Raw genomic sequence first — 23029 nt, 5'->3', positions numbered from 1 at the left:
AGGCATAAATTGTGTCAACTGAAATGTCAGTCCCAGTCAACAGACAAGGTCTGAATAATCAATGAATGCACAATTTGGGTATCAAATTTTAGTATATTCAAACATTGTTATTTCAAATTCAAATTTGTTACCTGAATATTTGGAGGAGTCAGATTTCAGCAGTCAAAATAAAATTGGTTGTGGGGCTGGCACATAACCTTATTTTCAGAGGTGAGTCAAGGTGGGTAGATTTTTCTTGCCAATTCTGGTTACAAAATCCACACCCACCGCTGTTGGTGTGAGTTTATAGGGTGTTATTTTGCCAATGTTTAGATAAAGCAGGAGTGAACAGCCTTAGAGACACATGTGTCTCTCAGCCTAATTTTATGTGACCCCCCCCCATTGATTCCCAAAGCCCCCTGCAATTGGCTAGTTCAGGACAAATGAACAGCAAATCAGAAGGAAGAGGGAGAAGCAGCGGGTGGAAGCAGCTGTCAGAAAGGGAGAGAAAGTTATGCTTCCTTCGACTCTGACCTTACCCACTGCTGGTTTTTAGCCCAGGGGTCAGCAAGGTTTACCTTGCCTGGGCCGGTTCACTCCAGCGGAGATTCCTCCACAAGCCGGATCGCGCCCGCCTGCAATTTCCAGACCTGCGTCTGCGCAGACACGGTTTCCGGTGCCACAGAAGTGAGTACCCATGCTGCGCTGGCAGCTTGGTTCGGGGGCGGCTCGTGGGCCGGTTAAATGACCCCCATAGGCCACTAATGCCCCATAGGCCTTAGGTTGTTGACCCCTTTTAGTCCCATGCAGAGTCCTCATGCAGCACTCAACAGATTATCCCTAAAGGAATACGGAACTCAACCAAAAATAATACTGCCCAACTTGCCCTAAATGATCTAAAAGTAAGGTTTTGTTCGTTCTTCCTTGCACATCAACACTCAAACTCTGATCTTGGCTAGAACCAGTACTGGCAGGCAATACATTGCTGATGCTTACTGCGTGTGGGAAAGACAAGACTGTGGCTTGCAGAGGATTTTCAGTGGTATTTAGATTTGCAGTTTATAATATAATTTTAGTATAGATACTCACTTATTAAGAAGCATGCTACTTCCCCATGTTGTATGCTGAAGGAATATAAAAGGCAAGGAATATAAAAAAGTTGATTGCTTTCTTAGACCCCATTAATCCAAACATGCTATGAAACATTAGGAAAAGGACTATATAGTAGAATGATCAAACTGCTTCCTTTAGTAACATATATATAGCTAAGCAATTTTTGACTGCTAAGCCCTGGCAATCTGTATAATCGGAAACAGCTAACACTCTCCCTTTAATATTCTTTAAAAGCCAGAACTTTTTTAAAAAAATAATAATTGCAGAAGGCTCAGGAAGGCTGTGGTTTCCCTGGCGTACTATGGAGCAAGGGAGAAAAAGCTTTGCCTGTTGAGCACAGAGAAAAATCAATTGTCACAACCAGTTTTAAGACACGCTGCTGTATTTTTAAATTTTTAAAATATTTTTTACACAGCTGAAACTGCTGTGGGGGAACCCTTTTGCTATTCTTCAGGTTGATGATCTTTTCCAACATCGCCACAAGGCAAATTAAATCAATCTAGCTGTTCCTGTAACACTACAGTTCCTTTGTGACCGTAATTTCTTTGTGAAGTTTTCCTTTGTTGTCATTTACCTCTTGCTGTGGATCATAAGAGAAGTTGAATTGAAATGACATTGTATCCATTTCAATTCATAATGGTAGTCTGGCTCTTTTCCCCCTTTCCCTTTTTTTTTTTTTTTTTTTACTCAACCCCAGTTGACTGACACAGAGTCCAGGTTTTCTTTAGCCAGCTGTTGTTTGGTGCAGTTCCACTAGATGTCCTCATAGATCTACTTTTTGTTACCATTGGTGATGTAAAAGCCAGGCAGAGGAGTGGTAGCAGTTGGATAGACAATGGTAACAAAAAACCAGGTAATCAGCAGAGAAGACCTTTATCCCTGTTTGCTTTGCTTGTCAAAGTGAAAATATTGTTTAGTGGGCAGATACCTTCTTCCGAGGGTATATGATTGAAACTGGTTGGCTTTTGTAGAATTTTTAGAGGTGCTCCAAGCACCATGACACCAAAATTAATGAAGTTGTACAGAAGAGTCTCCTGTCTTTCTGCTGATTGCCATATTTAATTAACATTTATGGTGGTTTAATGGGAAACAGTATGTGTCTGGCTGTACCAGCTTTAATCACTCCATCATGTCTTTAATCTGCTCAGCAACCATTATTCCTAATACTCCATCTTGTTATATGTTTGCGGGTATATTTAAAAATATTTATTTTCCTCTTCTATTTGGTATGAATGCAAAATGACTGTGTAACAGGAATGAAGAGTAATAAGCATGTTGCCTTATAAACTGTGCTGCTCTGATATGTGATTGCTCATATGATGATTGATTAAAACCTTCATAGCAAGTCCTTTTGAGAAGTTTGCTATCAGATTTGAGACTGTTTCCTGCATGTTAACAGAATGTATTATAAAATGATGCATGGTCTCCAGAATAATTGATATTAATAATTAAAAACAGTCCCTGAAATGCATTGGGTCTTGAAATGTGCCTTGCACCAGTTCCATTATTGAACAGAAGAATACAAATTATTGTTGAAGAAAATGGTTCTTAAATATTTTCCTCTTCTGTACCCTCCCTCCCCCAGTGTCTTATTCTATTATTGCATTTTGACAAAATACAACTTAGATGGAAATGAAAACCAGGGACTGTTACTAACCAATATCAAAACATTATACAACTGGCAGTTACTTGGGTTTCGCTACAGCATTTGATTAGTAGAAGCTTCTTCAAAGCAGCTGTATATTATGCATGGAAGAACTTTCATTTTTCTTTCACCAAATCAGTGCATTTCAGACCAGATCTTAATTTTCCTTTAAAAAAGAAGAAAAAGTCAAATATTGTTATGTTTTGGGGTTTTTTTAATGTAGGAATATTTGGAGAAACATAATCTTTGTTGAATGAAGAAATGTTTCCCCTCTTTTTTCTGAATAACCCTTAGTTATGGAGATGCAAAGAAAAGACGGGGGAAACTGATGATAAGTTGTCCGGAATAATTTTTAGTAGTCCAAACTGTTACCTATCAAAAGCTGTAGTGGAATTCCAGCTTTCTCCTAAAAATCAAGTTCTGGGGAATGATGTATGGTGTGCTGACCGAGCCTGATGTTGCATGTTGACATATTCAAACAGCTGCAAGATAACTCAAAGAGAATGCTAAGAACACATGCCACAGGAAATGCAAGCAAAGTTTTAGAGGAACAGAATCACTGCTGAAGAGATCACTCATCCATCTCCCTCAATGCCTGTTTCCCCACAACCATGGTGTTACCCCTTGCTTGTCAGATATACTGTGTATGGCAAGTCATAGAGGCCTTAGAATAGGACTTGACCCATTTTGGGAGATTTATATCCTCCTTTCTCAGTTTAAAAACAACAGCAACCCCCAAGTCAATAGCAAATGTTTTAAAATAACATGGGAATTGTGACTGCTTCTTTGTAAGGTTACAAGCCTTTTATTTTTATTTTTAAAAAAAGTTTGGGTGAACATTTGCTCTTACGGGTTGTGCTTTTTGACTACCAGCGACATGCTTCAATGTCACTAAAATTAAATTAGTTCATGCTAAGCCATTGCCAATAAAATATGGCCCAGTGCAACATGAGAAACAATTATAAGATGTCCTTTGGTTTCACCTTCATGTGTTATTTGTGAATGAAGTCACGTTAGTAGAATTGAACAAATTGGGCTTTCTCAAAGACAGCACACTTGAAGCACTGAAACCTGAAACCATTCCAAGTTGAAGAACTGTCAATTTGCATTGAGCTTCATCAGCCTCACTGAAAAAGGGGGAAATCATTGACTTTATGACATTTGATGGCTTTTCAAATTTATTTCTTGTGGTGGCTACAATACTGAAATCCCGCAATAGATACAGAAGAGAAATGATGATGATGATGATGATGATGATGATGATGATTGGTTCAACATGTTCCAGTGGACCCATATTTGGTGCACTCTGGTGATGCCTTACATGTAAACTACCCTTAATGTTGATCTTAGAACCACAGAATTGTAGAATTGGAGGGCACCCTGGGTGTCATCTAGTCCAGCCCCCTGCAATGCAGGAATCCCAGCTAGTAGCAGCATCTCTTGCAATGGACATAATTTGGTATTTTGTCAAAATGGTTTTATGTCCTCTGAGGTGCATGCTCAACGAATGGGATTGTGATCTCCTTAGTACTGAGGGGAGGAAATGGTCAAAGCCAAATTTAGCTTAAGAAGCAATGGCTTTGCACTATTCACCTTTTCAATTTAAAGATTACAGTGGCAACAAGAATGCAAGGGAAAACCTTTATATGTTTCTGCCACTCTATTACCCCCATGCAAAAAAAAAAGTCTTTGTCTTGTGTCACCCCCTAGACAGAACAGAAAGAATCACTTATCTTTCCTTTACATTTGACGTACAACCACAGTGCTATTAATAATCAGAATGATTATATCCCTGGGTCAAGACTGCCATAAACTAAGGCCTGTATCTTAAATACCTTAAATGACCTTCCAGCTGCATTGTTATATTTAACCTTTCCATTAACCTGCTACTCTTCCTCTCCTCCCATCCAACCCATGGTTATAGCCAAGATGTCCATCTACAAGAGAATCAAACTGGCATGTTGTTTTGATTGCGGACGCTCTGAGCGTGACTGCTCTTGCATGTCAGGCAGTGTGCATAGTAACATGGACACCCTTGAGAGAGCCTTCCCACTTTCTTCTGTCTCTGTTAATGATTGCTCCACCAGTTTACGTGCCTGTAAGTTTTAACACCAGCACATGCTGTTCCATGTCTGTGGTGTCTGTGGTATCATCCCCGTCCTGTGTCGTACATTGTGGTATTATTGTTTTGGCTTTTTCCCTTCCCCTTTTCCTTTTCTTGTTCCTTTTTTTTATATATATACCGTGAGTCAGCACGTTCCCCCACGCCCTTATAACTACTTTAATTTATACAGATCTATATTTATATATTCTTCAATGTACTTCATTAAAAGAAACTATTTTGTGTAATTGTTGTTCTCCCTTCCTCTTGTGAGCTTTTCAGGGGCAATGCATCTTGGCAACAGTGTAGTTTTGTGACATTTTGTTTCTGATTCATACACACAGTATAATGGTGGTTAAATGCTTTCTTAATGGCTGTGGTAGACATGCTATGCTCTGAATTAGGCATAGGGACAATGACTTAGGGAACAAATGCTGTAGCTATTTTGGGAAGATTTGGAACAGTTTGCAGTATGTGTAGCATGCAACCTGTTTAGCATCAAAGGTGTACCTTTGGAGATCTGCAAATGACCCATCTTTTCTCTGAACTAACATAATTTGATTATCATTTAACACTGCCGGTATCAGTTCATGGTTGGTGGGTGTTTCAGAAACTGTTTGCTCTGTATAACTTACCTAATTACATGTTTTGATCTGGTGGTCCATGTAAGCCTTTGAGGGTAACACTTGAGTAGCCAGTGAAACATATTGGGGACAGGTAACCAGCACTGAGAACTGAAAAGTCAGTAAACTTTAGAGCAGAAATAGCAAACTCCTGGAGTTACAGTATTCCATACATAGTGCACTAACTTCTCCCATGCTTCTCCCATGAGTTGCTAGGTGCTGCCTTACTCTGAATCAGACCATTGATCCATGTAGACCAGTATTGTCTACTCAGACTGGCAATAGGTCTCCAAAGTCTTTGCTACTACTTTCCCATGCTGTCTACCTGAAATCCATTAACTGGAGATGCCCATGATTCACCTGACAGCCTTCTGCCTGGCTCTGCCTCCACCTTGGCCTACCAGCTTTGCCTAATACCTACTTCTAGCCCATCTAGGGATCAGTATCTTGAAATAAAAATGAGTAATCCAAAATAGCACAGGTCAAAGCTCAATCTTTCTGGTGAACACCCAAAATATACATCTGTCTGGAGGAACCCTGGCCTGGAGGAACTTGCAGGTTCCAAGGCAAGGGCTTTAATGATGGCTTGATGTCAGTGGGCTAGATCCAGAGTAAGTTGACTTTAGGTGCCATTGAAATCCATAAAGCAGGTTACTCATGACTTTAAGTCCCATTGATTTAACTAACTTAATCTACCTTGAACCCAGTCTCCCCCCAATACCCACCTAGCACTTCTTGTATCTGTTGTACTTACCAGTCATTACTGAATTGTGGCTAGCACATCATTGGAGTATCCACAACAACTAGATTTACCCATATGTATTTTTTCGTAGTAGTATCTGCAAGCAAAACAGAAACTATAACTTGGAAGTGTGGTGCAACTTTCTATTTTTTACTGCTGCCTTTAGAAGGGAAGGAGCATTAAGGTTTGGGCTGCATAACCTAATCAGCCCCCCCCCCCAAACAAACCCAAACACACTGCATGTGATATCATCGACACCTTCCAAAGTACAGCTTTTGAAAAATGCATTAGCCACATATTGCATTCAGTCATAAAAGTGAGGTTGATGGCTTAGAAGGTCTCTAGTTCCTCTGCTTCCCTCTCTCACCTTCCACCCGTCGTTCACACTGTCACACAAAAACAACGTTTCATTCTTCTCTGTGTGTGTGAGATCGCCCACCTTTGCTGGTTAATAATAAGAAACAAGCATCAATACCAGTCCATGCCCTTTGTAAGCCAATGCTAGTTTATTAGCTGATGTTGTCCCCGATTGTAATATCTGCATCTCCATACACCCACACACCCTTGAAATCCGATTGGCAAAGCTTCAATAGAAATCAGCATTTTCCTTCCAGTGAGGAGAGGTCAGACAATGCCCATTTTGACAAGAGCTGGTTAGCTCAAAGAACAGTGGTGAGAGTTGGCTTTTCATTAAATATGAGCAGATGTGAAATGTAGAGTGCTTGACAATTAGAAATGGCAGCAGTAAGGCCCTGGAATCAAAGTGAGGTCAGATTGGCGGATCAGATTACCTCCCTTACATTCTTCAGTTGTTCGGGAAATCATTTTGAATTAGTGTCAGCAAAACCTTGATCGGTTTTGCCCTTTGTCTTTCATGCTAGCACTGTATTGTTTCCCAAGACACTCATTAAAGGTCATTATACTATTACAGGGCTGGCTTTGGTCACAGCCACCCCCTCTCCCCATTGAGTCAGTGTGTGCTTCTAAGATGGCTTAATGTGCTTTTCGTTTCTCCCTTTTTCTCTCTCCCACCAATCTCTCTCCCGGCTTTTCATTTTAAAGAGAAACAATCGTACAATAATAATAATAAACAGGAGGGGGACGGGACTGGTGAAAGAAATCCTTAAAGAAGGCCGACTTCCGGTGCACCGCGATCTCAGCGCAGGCAAGGTTCTTACCGGGAGGGAGAACCTGAGCTATTTTGGAGGGTGGGGGCAACTCCAGGGCGCGGAGACCCCCAAAAATACTTCTGGAGGGTGACCAGAAGGGCTGGTTCCCGGCACGACCAGGAAAAGATCGACCCGGCTGCCAGGTAGCCTCGTAAGAGGTGAAGAGAGTGGCGGAGAGATCTTGTAGGTCGAGGGACGCCATTACCTACCTCCAATTAGCGAAGCCCTAAGCCTGCAGTGAAAGCGGTTCACTCTCAAAACCAAGAACTCCGAAACGAAAAGAGAATACCTGAATTGGATGGTGGGAAAGCCAAAATAATAATAAGGAAGTCTCGGAATAACGAAGAGAGGTGAACGGAGTTTAGCTAAAAGCCGAAAATCAACTTAGACGCAGCACGACACCAGTGCGGGAGGAAAGTGAAAGTAAGTTGCCTTGGCGGATAAGATACTTCCCCTCAATCGCTCCCTCAAGACAGCGGAAAATTTGTAAAGGAGGGTGTTTTGCTACGAAGAGGGAGGAAAAGAGGGGCCAGAGAAAACTTTTGGAGTGAGACGTCCCTGGGGAACGGAGGCGGAGAAGAGGAGAGGAGACACTTCTTTACTCTGTGGGGCAGAACGAAAAGACTTTAAACCGGAAAAGAAACCCCCGCCGCCATTACTAAAATCTGAGCGCGGTAACGGAGTGGAGCGGAAAGGGGAGAGGTGGAAAAGACAGCGATACAGAGTAGTTGGGCTATTCCACCGTAGGTGACTTTTCTTCTACTTTTGACGCATTTGACTTCCTTTTTTCTACTTATTGGAGCAGGACCTGAGTAATGGAATTACTGCATGTTGACTTATATGAGTAACCAGAACCTGACGAATTAAGATAAAGGGACATTCTTAGAAAGAAATTTGGACTTCTATCTTTTCTCTTTTTTTTTCTGAGAGGATTAAATTGGAGTCTATGAACTATATGAACTATATGTGAGAGCAACTTAAGGAACTGGTGATAAATCGGAACTCATAAATTATATGCTAGAACAATTTAAGGAGTTGACGACACCTAGTGGTAGGATGGAGATTGCTTAACTCTTTGGTGGATCCACGGCCCCCTCTCCTTCTATCATCTCCCTGGTTTCTCCTGCGTATCTCCCATTCCTCTTCTCCTGTTATGCGACTTCTTTTTTTTTTCTTTTTTTTTTCCTCTTCTACTAACTACACCTGAACCTTTATTCGACCAAAGGGATTAGTCTGACTAGAGGCGAGAAGAACACCCAGCTGAGGAGTATTTGGACTGGAGGGACAATCCTGTAGAACATCATGATCAGATTTTTATAGAGACTGTAAAGGGAATATAATATAAATATAAATATATGTATAAAGGTTGGTAATTAAGGGGTGTGAAGGTTGGAAAGTTGACATAGTGAAAACTACGAAGAACGGGTACAAATAACAAAAGAGTAAGAAGGAAGTTGGGTGGGAAAGGTACGGTTGGGGAGGAGTGGAAACATAAATTTTGTAAGATGTCGCATACAGGAAAGAAGGGAACAAACGGGGGAACTCCTAGCGATAGAAGGGGATCGAAACAGGAGGTGGACTTTAAGACTGATATTTTGAAGGCGCTTGCTGAGATCAAACAGAGTCAAAATAATGTAGAACATAAACTAGAACAAGTAGATAATAGGATTGGAAGAATGGATAAAAAGATGGACGAAACGGTGAACGAACTCAAAGGTCAGATAAAGGAAGTTTTTAGGAGAACACAGCTTAATGAGGAAGGATTAAAAAGGACCAGATTGGAATTGAAAGATATTAAAAGAGAGAAGGAAAAAATGAAAGCTGAAGTGGTGGATTTAAATAAGGCACAGGAGGAGATGAAGGATATTATAGCAATGAATGAATTGAGGCAGAGGGAGGTGAATTTAAGATTGAGAGCGGTGCCAGAGCTACAAAATGAGAATATTAAGGAGAAATTAATAAAGGAAATAGCGGAATGGATGGGAATATCAGCTGAGGAAATGGCTAAAAATGTGCAGAGCGCATTTAGAATGCGCATTAACTCAATAAGAGCAAAGAAATTCACAGGCGATTGCCTAATTACGTTTAAGGATAAAGAAATGAGGAATAAGATTTTACAAAGGAACAGAGAAAAGAGGCTGAATATAGAGGGGAATTATATTATCATCTTTAAAGATATTCCAATCAGGTTACTTAAACGAAGAGACTCCTATAAATCACTGGTGCAAGCACTGAAGAAAAATAAAGTCGAATTTAGGTGGGAATTCCCGGAGGGGTTATCATTTACATACAGGGGTAAGAAGCATAGGTTATCAAATCAGGAGGAAACCGGGAAATTTCTGAGGAAATATAAAGAGCTAAAGGTGGAGACGAATGGAGGGGGGGGAGCGGAAGGAAGAGTTTTAGGAGAATCTGAGGCAAAAGAGGAAGAAGAGGAGGGGGGGAGTGGATCGGACGAAGAAATAGAGGAAGAGGTAGAAGAGGAAGACCCAGGGAATTTGTAAAGTAAGGAACAGACATTATGGGGTTAAAAATCTGGAGCTGGAATGTAAATGGGATGAATGGAAAGGAAAAGAGGAATAAAATTGAGCAATATCTGAAAAGGAAAAATCTGGATATCATTTGTCTCCAAGAAACGCATATAGCCAGAAGGCATAGGAAAGTGTTAATTAACAGGAGGTTGGGGAATGAATTTGAGTCCTTGGACAAGGAGAAGAAAAGAGGGGTGATATTATATATTAAAAATAAGATCGAAGCTAAAGTAATATTCAAAGATGAAGAAGGCAGGATAATAGGGGTCCGTATTAACTGGCAAGGAGAAAATTTGGTTGTTATTGGGGTATATGCTCCAAACGACAATAAGTCAGAATTTTTTAAAAAGTTGGAAGAGAAAATATGTGAGTACGCTGATCAAAAAATTGTTCTAATGGGTGATTTAAACGGGGTGGTTTCACTAGAAGCGGATAGGTGTAGGGAAGGAGGAAGTAAGAATGGGAAACTACCAAAATCTTTTTTCTCAATGGTTGAAAATGGTAATCTGATAGATATATGGCGTCTGAAACACCCACTAGATAAACAATTCACCTTCCACTCTGAACCAAATAAGTCGATGTCACGTATCGATCAGATATGGATCTCAAGCGAACTATGCCCAAGAATTAAACTAATAGAAATAAGACCAAGTGTAATTTCAGATCATAACCCGATAGAGTTAGAATTAAAAAGCTTGGAGCCAAGAACTTTTAGATGGAGATTAAAGGACTATCTTCTGGAAGACCAAAAAATTGTCGAAACTGCGCAGGAAAAGCTAAAACAATACTTCACTGAAAACTGTGGTAAAGGAACAAAGATTAATGTAGTGTGGGACGCAAGTAAGGCAGTAATAAGAGGCTACTTTATCGAGCAGAACATAATTAAAAATAAGAATAGAGAGAAAGGAAGAGAGGACATTCTGAAGCAGATAATGATAAACGAACAAGAATTGTCTCAGAAACCCAACTGTCAAAAAGCAAAAGAAAGAATTAAAATCCTGCAAGCACAATTTGCCACAATAATCAATAGAGAAGTGGAGTGGAATATTAAAAGATTAAGACAAAAAAATTTCGAGTTTTCAAACAAATCTGGTAAGTGGCTTGCATGGCAAATCAAAAAGAGAAAGGAACAGACTACAATAAACAAAATAAAAGTGGGAGACGAAGAGAAAACTGACCATAGGGAGATTAGGAGAGAGTTTCTCAATTATTACAGAAGTTTATATTCTAAAAAAGAGAGAGTCAGCTTAAGGAAAATAGAGAGATTTCTGAAGGACAAAGGAGTGCAGAAAATCTCAATGGAGGACAGACAACGATTAAATACTCCCATTGAAAGTGATGAAATAGAAGATGTAATTAAAGACTTAAAGAGGGGAAAAGCTCCGGGTCCCGATGGATTTACTGCAGGTTATTATAAAGAGATGAAACCTATTTTGGTGGGACCTCTAAAAGAAACTATAGACAATATTCTAAGGAAAGGAGAACTCCCTGAGACATGGAAAGAGGCATTTATTACACTCATCCCCAAGCAAGATGCAGATCTAACCCAGGTCAAAAATTATAGACCAATCTCACTGTTGAACATAGATTACAAAATATTCGCAGGGATTCTGGCAAAAAGGTTGAAAAGGTTGTTATCAGAAATTATTCATAGGGACCAAGCAGGATTCCTGCCAGGTCGGCAGATGAGAGACAACACAAGAATTATAATTGACATGTTAGAATACCTATCTGCCAGAATTGACAAACAGGTTATAATGATGTTTGTAGATGCCGAGAAGGCATTTGACAATGTTATTTGGGACTTCATGCTGAAAAATATGGAATATATGGAGGTGGGAAATGATTTCTTTAATGGAGTGAAAGCCATATATACAGACCAGAAAGCGAAGCTGATTATCAATAATATAGTAACAGAAGAGATAAAGATACAAAGAGGAACAAGACAGGGTTGTCCACTCTCCCCGCTTTTGTTTATATTGACCTTGGAAGTTCTATTAAATTCTATAAGACAGAATCAAAGAATAAAAGGAGTGCAAATTGGAAAGAATGAATATAAGATCAAAGCCTTCGCAGATGATGTAGTAATAATGACAGAAGAACCAACAACTGCGACAGGAGAAATATTAAAAGAACTAGATCAGTTTGGAGAGGTAGCAGGGTTCAAAATAAATAAGTATAAAACAAAAATAATAAGTAAAAATTTGGATCAGAAATCAACAGAAACAATTCAACAGCAAACGCAAATAGAGGTGGTTAATAAAGTGAAATATCTAGGCATCTGGATAACACCTAAGAATATAGATTTATTTAAAAACAATTATGAACCGGCGTGGAGGGGAATAAAAAGAGATCTGGAAATTTGGAGAAGGCTGAAATTGTCATTCTGGGGAAGGATCAACACGATCAAGATGAATGTGCTTCCAAGATTGATGTTTTTGTTCCAATCCATCCCTATAATTAAAGGTAGCCGAATCTTCAAAGAATGGCAGCGAGTGCTTTCGAGATATATCTGGCAGGGAAAGAAACCTAGGATACAGTTTAAATTACTAACAGATATAAAGGAAAGAGGGGGTTTCGCTTTGCCGGATATAAAGTTATACTATGAGGCGGTTTGCTTATGTTGGGTCAAAGATTGGGTAAAGTTAGAGAACAGAGAACTACTTGACCTGGAGGGCCAGGACAACAATTTCGGTTGGCATGCCTATTTATGGCGGGATAAATGGAAAATATATAAGGGTTTTAGGAACCATATCTTTAGAGGGCCATTAATTGAAACATGGGAAAAATATAAAAATTTGCTGGAACCGAAAACACCACATTGGCTTTCGCCTTTGGAAGTCATGTGTGTGAAGACTACCAATATGAGAAGCAACTGGGCAACATATAATCAGTTAATAATCAAAGAGGAGGGGAATTGGAAGATACGTCCATACGACCAGGTCAAAGAATATGTTTATGATTGGCTACACCATCTCCAGGTGAACCAAATGTTCAGAAAGGACTTTAAGGAAAGAGGCTATGGAGAGAAGGAATCTAAGTTTCAAACAGAGATTATAAATAAAGAAGAGAAAATTATATCGAAAATGTATAGGATATTGCTAGATTGGAATCTAGGAGATGAGGAAGTGAAGTGTGTGATGATCCGCTGGGCAAAGGATGTAGGACATAATATACTATTTGAAGATTGGGAGAAACTCTGGAAGGAAGGACTTAGTTTCACGGCATGTATAACGATAAAAGAAAACGTAATGAAGATGTTTTACAGGTGGTATTTAACACCTGCGAAACTATCGAAAATGTATAAAGTGAATAACAAATGTTGGAAATGTAAGGTTAGTGTGGGCTCCTTCTACCATATGTGGTGGGAGTGTGGAAGAGTGAAACAGTTCTGGGAAAAGATTTACACGGAATTAAAGAAGATCCTAAAATATACGTTTTCAAAGAAAGCAGAAATCTTTTTATTAGGTATATTAGGTCATGAGATAAGAAAAGAAGACTGTAAATTAGTATATTATGCAGTTGCAGCGGCAAGAGTAATGCTGGCCCAGATGTGGAAAAAGCAGGAAACTCCAACGGTGGAGGAGTGGAGATCAAAGCTGGTAGATTATATGGAATTGGATAGACTCACAGGTAAAGTAAGATATACAAAAAACCAAAAGTTCACCAAGGATTGGGGAAAATATGTAGATTATCTGGAATTCATTAATCAAGGGAAAATAACGCTAAAGGGATACAGAGACGTACTGTGAAAAAATAAGAGTTATTGCCGAAAGATAATAGGAGATTAAATAATCTAGGAGGAAAATATAAACTAAGAAATGTATATGAAGAGATATAATGACAATATAGACTAAGAAATGTGTAACTTAAAGTATTACTTCGAACGATTTTGGGAGTAGCTAAAGGAAGTCTAGAAAGCAAAGACCAAGATATGTGGTGGATGTAAATATTTAGTTTATGTATATATATGTATTTTCCTTCTTTATCTATTTTACTTTGTCTTTTATATTGTAATTTTATTCTTTTTTGTCTGTATGTGTGTATATATACATTTTCTTTTTCTTTCTTTTTTTATGAAGCAAAGCAATAAAAAATAATATGAAAAAAAAAAAAAAAAAAAAAAAGAAAGAAATCCTTAAAGAAAAAGTGGCTTCCACAGTATTTTGGTCACAATCCTGTGGGAAATTCTTCCATGTAATGAATGGAAACTGCAAAACCTTTACTCCTCCGCAGCCCCCATCCATTTTAATTTATCTGGCAAAGGAGAACTTCTTGCTAGACTGTGCCCTGTGAAAACATCTATTTTACACATCCATTTAAACTTGCAGTGTTGTGAATTGCCTACCCTCCTGTAGCTAAAGGCATGGACCTTGCAATATCTTTCTTTGCAGTAGCTGAGTAGGTGACTCGCAACACCATTCAAAATAGTGACTTCCCCCCCCAGGGAAAAAATAGAAAGAGTCAAAGAGGTGTACTGGGTGCTTACCCAATGGAATTTTTTTACCCATGCACCCTTTGCAAAACCCACCAGTTTCGAAAGAGATTTTCCATGTAGAAGGGGAAGCTACTGCCAGAAGAAGAAAAATTCCAAAGCTCTTTTAGGTGGGCAGAACTAATTGTAGTGTTCTTCAGATCCATGGAACTATGGTTATGCAGCACGGATTAAAATGGGCTTGCTAAACAAATAAATGGGGAAGCAGTCCCTTCATTCTGCTTATCTCTGCTTCTCCTCCTCCATAACCAGCACCCCCACACTGCTGCTTCTCCCACTCCCCCCCGCCCAGTCTATGTAGTTACAATCAGACAAATCACTTATCTGCAAGGCTCAGTATCCTTTCTCCAGTAGTGGTAAAATTTAGATGCTTCAGCAAGTTGCAACCACAGACTGTGCCAAACTCTTCTCTCTCTCTCTGATTATGGGGAAATGTGTTACATGTTCCTTGTAAAAACTAGTGGATATGACCTCTGTGATGGTTTATGCCCATCACTACCATTTCTGGGAGGTTGCTGATGATACCATGGGAACTCTCTCTGCCTGCCAACCACCAATATGATGTCACGGTGAACCACTATGACCTCAGTGGATGTCCTGCTTGCATCAAGAAAAAAACTATCTACTACTCCAGTTTAAAGACAGGATGCCTCTCAATAATGACTGCCGGGGAATATGAGATGGAGAGTGCCATTCTATGAGCTTCCCTTAGGCATCTGAAGAGCCACTGAGAGAACAGACTACTGTGCTAGATGGGCCTTTGGTCTGATCTAGAAGGGCTCCTTTTATGTCACACGGACATTAGTTTTTGCCATCATAATGCTCTCCTGCTTTGAATCTCTGTGTAGGTAAGGCATTGGGAATGTTCTGATATTAGTATTGGTGACTGTGTTGTCCAAGTAGCTGTTGTGGAGATGGGATAAATTGGCTAGAGAGAGAAAAAGGCTTCCTCTGAATTGAGAAGCAAGTAGAGGGTTTTGGGGAGCAATCGTAGCTCATGAACTTATTGGCTGACTTTACAAGTGGGTTGAAAGAATTACTGAGATAGCATACGTGAGATTGCACTGTACCAATGCTAAAAGTATTATTTTTGTGAATGATTAACCTTTGAAGCACAGGATGAGTTGGATAGGAAAACTATTTCTTAAACTATTTCCTCTGCTGCACATGACTTTCAATAGGTGCAACAGAACAGAAATATGTTGCAAAGAAATAAAATAATTTAAATTTGTCCTTATTGTTTACTTTAAAAAAAATAATTCACCGTTAGAGTATATCCCTTTCTGCATCCTGTGAACTGTAATTATTAGTATCTTGGGGTGGGGTATGGCACCAACGGAAGAAGCAAGGAACCAAGGTTTCTTTGAGACACTGGAACGTAAGAAACCCTGCAAAGAAAAATGAGATGATTTCAAGCCCTGCAGGAAAATCTTATTAGGGCTACACAAGAGATTGCAATCAGGCAGCTGTGTTTTCCTAACCCAAATTTTTATGAAACAAGCAAACTGGTCTCTGTTGGAGAGCATTAAGCATTACTTTGGCCTGACATTCTCTTAACGAGACTAATATAAAAAGACAATTAAATCAAGGGCAGAGTGACACAATAAAAAAATGTATTAATTCAAGCCCACAGAGATGAGAAATCACACACTATATGTCTCACAAATATCTGACCTTTGTAAAGAAAGCCAGTGTGGTGTACAAGGGATGGTCTAGTGGCCTCATCCACAGATTTGCTAAACTAGAAAATAGAAGCTTGGGGAGGAGGAATGTCAGCTGTTTTGTTGCTTGCAGAGCAGGGTATTATACCAGCATTGTTAGGACATTTTCAGTATATTATACAGCATGGACCAAATTAGGAGCCATACCTTGCCCTGTTTGGTCCACGGGCTGGAACTTCCCCACTCCTTCTGTATAGGAAACTCTTAATGAATATAGATGCTTAGGTTGCTTTCTTCCAAAAAACATAAAAGATTTCCATCCTCTACTGTGACATTCTATTCTATTTCATTAGCCATCACTAATCAAGTCAAGGGGTTTCATCTGCCTTGTAGCACAGCCCTACACGTGTGTACTTGAAAGTAAAATCCAATGAGCTCCATGGGTCTTACTCCCAAGTAAAAAACACATTGGGCATGTGGTCTACATGATTTTGTTTGTATTTTCCATACAAACCTCTTCCTTCTAAAGTATTTCATCAGCATGGGCAATGAAGAAACAGAAAGCTGAAAGTGAGGGGCTATATTTATGTGAGTGGACTCTCTCTGGAGAAGAACTTCCAGGAAATGAAAGCCTCTCGCAATGATAATAATAATAATAATTTATTTTTTGTACCCCACCCATCTGGCTGGGTTTCCCCAGCCACTCTGGGTGGCTTCCAACAAAGATGAAAAATACATTAAAATGTACATTAAAATGGAATAAGGATTGTTGTAGACGACCTGCCTTTCATTCTTTTCTCCTCTTCGTGATGTTTGATGATGATCCTGAATGCCCAAATAACAAGTTTCAACTACGGTAGTTTTCAAGCCTTCCTGTCGCAATTCTCTAATGTACAGTTCTTACATGTTGCGAACTCCATGTATTTAAAGGGATATTTTCATCAGGGATATACTTCGGCAATCTTTCGTAATATGGTGTCCTGTTTGAGGCCACAATTTGGTGCCTCCAAATGGATATTCTCAATTATGTGGGCTCTCGGCTCAGTGCCCTGTGCAGCAGAACTGCCTGCACCGCTCTAAATCCACCGCTGCTTTCAGTATACTTTGTGTAAAGAAAAAGGAAAAAACAGGCAAAAGGGAAGGTATGTGAATAATACACCCTTCCAATAATGCAAAAGCTTGACTTGGGTAGGAACACCAGTGGCATTTTGCTTTTGTCTGAGACCCACATGTTGCTTTATTAGTTAACCCCATGACCTGACTGTCATCCCTCTTCAAATTCCTGTGTTGTTATAATCCCAGTACAAACTGCTGGCAGTGTGATGGACCACCCACAAGGCTCCAGCAACCCAGTGGCTGATGCTTTATCCACTATTTAGGAATCACTGGCTTCACTATAAATGCCATGCTGTAGATAGAATAATGAACAAGAAGTCATTGCTTCAGAATGAATTACTGTCAATACTTTATAGTATTATGCAGTGACTTAGCAGCGCTTCTGCAATATGAAAATTATTGTTATTATTATTAGTAGTAGTAGTAATATAAAATTTTTTTTGTTAACTTTATGTTAAATATGTATTCTGTAGTTGACCTCCTTTGTAATGTTTTATTTTGAAATCTTTAAGATAATATTTTAGTTTTCTGTTAATTATGTTGTTTTGACTGTATGCTCCATATTTGACTTTCTTCAGATTGTTTTATTGATTTAATATGCTGTAAACCACTTTGAGATTTTTCTTAAAAATATAAAGTGGTATAGAAATTAAACAAACAAACAACCACAAAACATATAAAGTCCCTGCCCGGAACAATGTGCAGCCTGACTAACAGCAATACTTGCTGCTTTTAGTAGGTTTTTTCCTAGCAGTAGAGTTTGCATGTTTGGGGAAAGAAAAGTTATTTGTGTTACTTTATATCTTTACATCACTTGTCTTTCTTAACAAATGAGGAGGTAGAACAGTGGCTTACAAATAGCTAAGCATTGTGGACTCCCTGTTTTTTAAAAGCCAAGCCATGGACCCTTTACTTCTGCAAATGTGATGCCTCCGTGGTAATGTTTGTTATGTGAATGGTGCCACCCAGGGCTTTTTCTTTTCCAGCCAGAACTTGCTGGAACTCAGTTCTGGCACCTCTCAGGCGGGCGTCATTGCCATGAGAACAAGGGAGGCGTTCCTGGTGAGTTACGACACCTCTTTCCCCCCCAGAAAAATAGCACTGGTGCCACCGTACCCTCCAACATGTCCCAGCACAAAACCGGAACACACATCTTCCAGACCACGGTTCCACACAAGTCACATGACCCACATGAGAGCACGGAGCCCCAAAACAAGATGTCCCTGACAGCTGATGGGTATGTGCCATAGACCCACTGGGTCCACGCACCACTAACTGGGGACCACTGAGGTAGAGAATTGGAACCTTAGCTGGACATTTTAATTGCTAGGTGAAGGGTGGGGAACCTGTAGTCCTCCAAATTCTGTTGGACTGCAATTCCAACTAGCCCCATTAGTTTGGCTATTAGCCAAAGATGCTGTGAGTTGCCAGGCAACATCTGTAGGTCCACATCTGTAGGTCCTCATCCCTGTGCTCAATTGCTCTGCTTAAGACCGGCCATATACAAACTGGTGGGGTTTTTTTCTTGCCACAATCATTTTTCATTCACATTTCCCCCGTAAAATATTAATTTCCAAGACTATTATTATGTGTAGTTTTATATTTAGGTCTTTAACATGGATATTTCAGTGGATTGTTGTGCTTGCTTGAGGATGATACAGATTTGAAGGATTGATAGCTGGAGAAATACAAGGAGTGTGTAGCAGGGAAAGGGGGTAGACTCTCCCATTCAAAGCCGGTTGCTGCAATAGAAGAACAAACGCAAGCCAGCCTGACTAGTTTATTATAATGACCGCTCCCCACTTAAAACGGGGGGCGCCTTTTGCGTGGACGCGTGCAGCCCTGGATCTGGAGTGGCCCCATCAGCATAGGCTTTGCCTTCCCCCAGGTGGGATACCTGGAGGTCCCCGCCTACCCCAGCGAGTTGTCCAATCCCACCTGGGGGAAGTGTTGCCAGGGAAACCAGGCCAGGTAAGGGGAGGGATTACCTGCCCACACAATAGAGGGTGGATCTTAATAGCTAGAATGTATGAAATAGATGGGTTTTGTTGTGCAGTGCAGTGGGTTAGCTTAGATCCTCATCGTTGGGGTTAGTGCAAAGGAATTTGATGTCCTCAACCCTTTGAATATTACATGTACCATCTTCTGTGCAGGCACCAGATGCTCCCAAGTTTAGCAGCAAATATTTCCGAAGAGTTAGATGGAAAAGGCGGGGAGCACAGAAGAGGCAGAGAGAAGTCTTTTTGAGAAATTGCTTCAGGCCTCTACTTTGGGTAGTGTTTCTTACCAGGGTCACAGGAAAGTGACTAGTGAATGGATTGCCTTGATGGGGACAGGCTAGGGGAAGAAAAGCTGTCTCCAGCCCGTGGAGCGGGTTTCAGAGAGGGCCTTATGAAAGGTGACATGGAAATTATGTTTGCATTTTTATTTCCTGAGTGTGGCTGGTTGTCATGAAACTCACCCTGACAGTTTCTTACCACCAGGCAACAGATTCTCCCTGTTACCTCCTCGGTGTAGGACAGATGCTAGCCAGTTAGCTCTCCGTCTCTCCTTCTCCTGAGCTATCTCAAGCGACAGATGCCAGGACTAGCTCAGTTTCCTCTTGAACGTTTCTGTCGTAGCCCTGCCTTGAGCCCAAATCCTGACCTTTACTTACATGAAATAAAGTACTTATGAACAAGCAAAGCCTTGATCCAGAGCAGGCTTAGAGCAAATGTCAAGCCAGACTTCTGCCTCCTTCTTCCACCTGCATTAGGGAGCCCAGATTAGACCTTAGAGTAGAGCGTTGGACTGCCTTAGGCTTTACAGGTCTGGAGAGACATAACTTATTAACAAAGAGCTATTAAATTTTTATCCATTTTTACAACACAATATAAATGCTTCCTATGAATCTACATTGTGTTCATTATCATTTAAAATGTTAATTAAGTCAAAGTTACATTTAATTTAGTCCTAAATGTGCCTTTGGGAGGAAGCGTTTAGAAACAGCTGCAGGATTGAGAAAGTACATCAAGTGTTCTGGGAAGTTCCCTGCACCAATTTCAGGACAGATTATCCCTCCCCGCCCCACCACCCCACCCGCTTCCTTCCAATCCTAAATTGAATGCTGTTTGGTGTCTGAAGCTAATTTGTAGTGATGCGATTGGGCACTGCTTCAAATTAGTGTCATACCAATAACTCCAGGGTTATTAACTCTTAGGAGAATACGGAAAGAGTAATGCACAAAAGAATAGCTAAAGTGCTCATTCGAATTTTGACAACTGTTTGAAAGTGGGATGAAGTCACGTTCTAAAACGGCTTCCATTCTGCATTTTACAGAGGAGCTTCCCAGGCTGAGATTCCCATGGCACTAGGTTTCTTGACAGGGTCCAGTGCATGAGTGTCTGCATAGACAGTAGTGGTATAGAAACGTTTGTGGTAGATTCAGAGCTCAAGATGTCACAGGAATTGGATATCTGAATCAACTTTGGGGTGCTTTATTAGCAGCAGGGAGGAGCCTGAGGCCCTCAAGAAGCTGTTGGACTCCAACTCCCATCAGCCCCAGCCACTATAGCCATTAGCCAGGGATGATGGGAGTTGGAGTCCTGCAACATCTGGCAGGTCACAGGCTTCTCACCCCTGATTTATAGATGAAAGCTTCTTCTTTATACAGAACTGCTTCTCTGTGTGTTCTTTGCCTTGTCTGAACCCTTTACTCCACTAGAGGAAATGGCAAAAGATGATTTCCATATATTTCCATTCTGGAAGAAAGTTTTACTCTCAGGGTTATTGCTGGGAAACTCAGTTTGAAGAAAACAAACGGCAAATCCTATGTAATTTCCAACAACTTTTAATCTCTAGTTTTAATACAAGCCACAAAAGAGGGGTGCATGGGGGTGGAATAAGGGAGATGGAACTGCCACATAAAATCTTAGAAATCATACAGCATCTCTGGGCTTTGTTGTGGAATTTTCCTTGCTTGCTCTTGCGTAAAAGACATTGGTTGCATTAGATGTCACTGTCTCCACGGTGTGCACAGCATTATCCTTATTTTTCTAAACTCAAATTGCTTTGCATTGTCACTGCAGCACAGCAAAGCATTTTCCCATCACTGCCTGTGTGGTAGCACAGCTGCTCAGGGATTTTAGTACCAGTCAGAACTGAGCAGCAACTTTGTATTCCGTCAGAAATTCAAGAAAAGGGCTGTTGTTGTTGTTGTTCTGGTTTTAAATAAAACTGTTGCTTCTAGGCAGTGATATAACTACAGGTTGTAAGAAACTTGGAGCTGCTATTAAAAAATGCCAGCCCCAGAGCAAGTTCCCCTTTCATTTGCAGTGGCCCACCTTGCCTCACGCTCTCTGGCCAACGTGTTTTATGGTTCTCTGCCCTCAGTTGTATCAGAGTAAATCTGCAACATCCCCCTCTTTCAGCAAATGTGCTGCTTACCACTGAGTTTAGATACTCTCACAACTTAGTTGCTGCATTGTCAAATCAAGTTTGTTTTGTTTTCGTTTCAGATGAGTTCAGATGTATGGATGCTTTTACAGAGTTAATTACAAAGCCCATCCATTTCAATGGGAGTGTGTCTTCGCATGCAGGGAAAGTCCCTATCTCACTGAGGGCTTGAGACCCATCGGCTACACTCACTTGCTTTAGCCAGCCAGTCAAAGCCATTCCCAGGGTGTAGCATTCTGGGAACCACAGGGGAGAGTTGAGTGTAGGGTGGCGTCCAAAGGTAGAGGCAGTGTGTTGTTGTGTAGTTGTTTAGTTGTGTTCGACTCTTCATGACCCCATGGACCAGAGCATACCAGGCACTCCTGTCTTCCACTGCCTCCCGCAGTTTGGTAAAACTCATGTAGAGGCAGTACAGCTCTGAATAAGAGACACTTGTGAACCTTGAGTGAAAGAGGACTGTTGCTTTATGTGGCCTGCAGCTTGTGGGCTTACTGGAAGTTGATCACTGTTGGGAACGGAATACTGGGCAAGGAAATGAAGTAGGCAGAAGGTACTCTGGCTCTATTGACGGATCTCTTGAGTGATTTGCAGTTGATTATCAAGCATTTTGACTCCCAATTGTTTAGCAAAAACAGCAACCAAAAGACCCACTCCCTGCTATAAATTATGATGCTGAAATGGAGGAAGCCTGGGGTAACCATGAGTTGATGTTTGCATGGGTATTCAGCTCTGGTGCTCAAAACAAAATCCTGGACTTAGAATTCTCTCATTCTAAGTGTATGTCTTTTGTACCGGGTGCAAAGTAGAGGTCTGCCCACAGAGGTGGTTCTACAGTAATGCTACTGGATCAGCCACACTGCAGGCTGTCGAATGGAAAGCCTCACAAAAATGCTGTCGAATGGAACATGAGAAGCAGTGGGGCACCAAATCTTAGCATCGCACAGGGTGTCGCTGAAATTTGAGAGCCCAAAGTCTGCCCCTGCTGCCTGCTGTTGACTACATGGTCCTTTATTGCTATCCAAGTATGCTGCTCTAATATTTTCAAAATTCATGCCGTAGTTAAACTAACAAACAGACAATATGTGACATCAGGTGTGGGACAGGTAAATATGTGACTGCCAAAGAACAACCAGGAGCTTAAAATGTGTTCCTGGTTGTCCCTTGGCAAGCTGTCCTTTGAGGCTGCCTGTTTGAAGGTGCAATTTGGATTTACACACTACCTGCAAATGGGCATTTTTCCTCTGCATGCCAACTTTGCAGATAGCTTTGCTTGTTGGCAGAGGAAACATGTTTGTAGGCATTGTTTTGAAGCCAAAAAAGTGTCTGCAAATGGACTTCAAAGGGGCTTGCTGCTGTCAGTGCCAATCAGCATGCCTTCAAAGGGGCTTTCTGTCAGCCCTGATCAGCTGATCATTGCTGA

General features: G+C 40.6%; 1 protein-coding gene across 15 annotated transcripts in view; it reads left to right on the top strand.

Annotated features, from left to right (window-relative positions):
* Positions 1-23029, top strand: part of KCNMA1 (potassium calcium-activated channel subfamily M alpha 1) — a 572902-nt gene that overhangs the window by 444155 nt on the left and 105718 nt on the right. For 2 of the 15 annotated variants that reach the window (XM_081864216.1, XM_081864219.1), the window contains one exon: positions 4662-4835. The exons of the other annotated variants lie outside the window; for them this stretch is intronic. In XM_081864216.1, the coding sequence (XP_081720342.1) occupies positions 4662-4835 (174 nt within the window). The remainder of the gene's footprint in view (positions 1-4661; positions 4836-23029) is intronic. 15 annotated transcript variants of the gene reach the window in all.

This window comes from Podarcis erhardii (genome assembly GCF_964252035.2).
Source record: "Podarcis erhardii genome assembly, chromosome: 5".
Lineage (NCBI taxonomy): Eukaryota > Metazoa > Chordata > Lepidosauria > Squamata > Lacertidae > Podarcis > Podarcis erhardii.
This window is presented reverse-complemented; position numbering and strand designations above follow the sequence as displayed.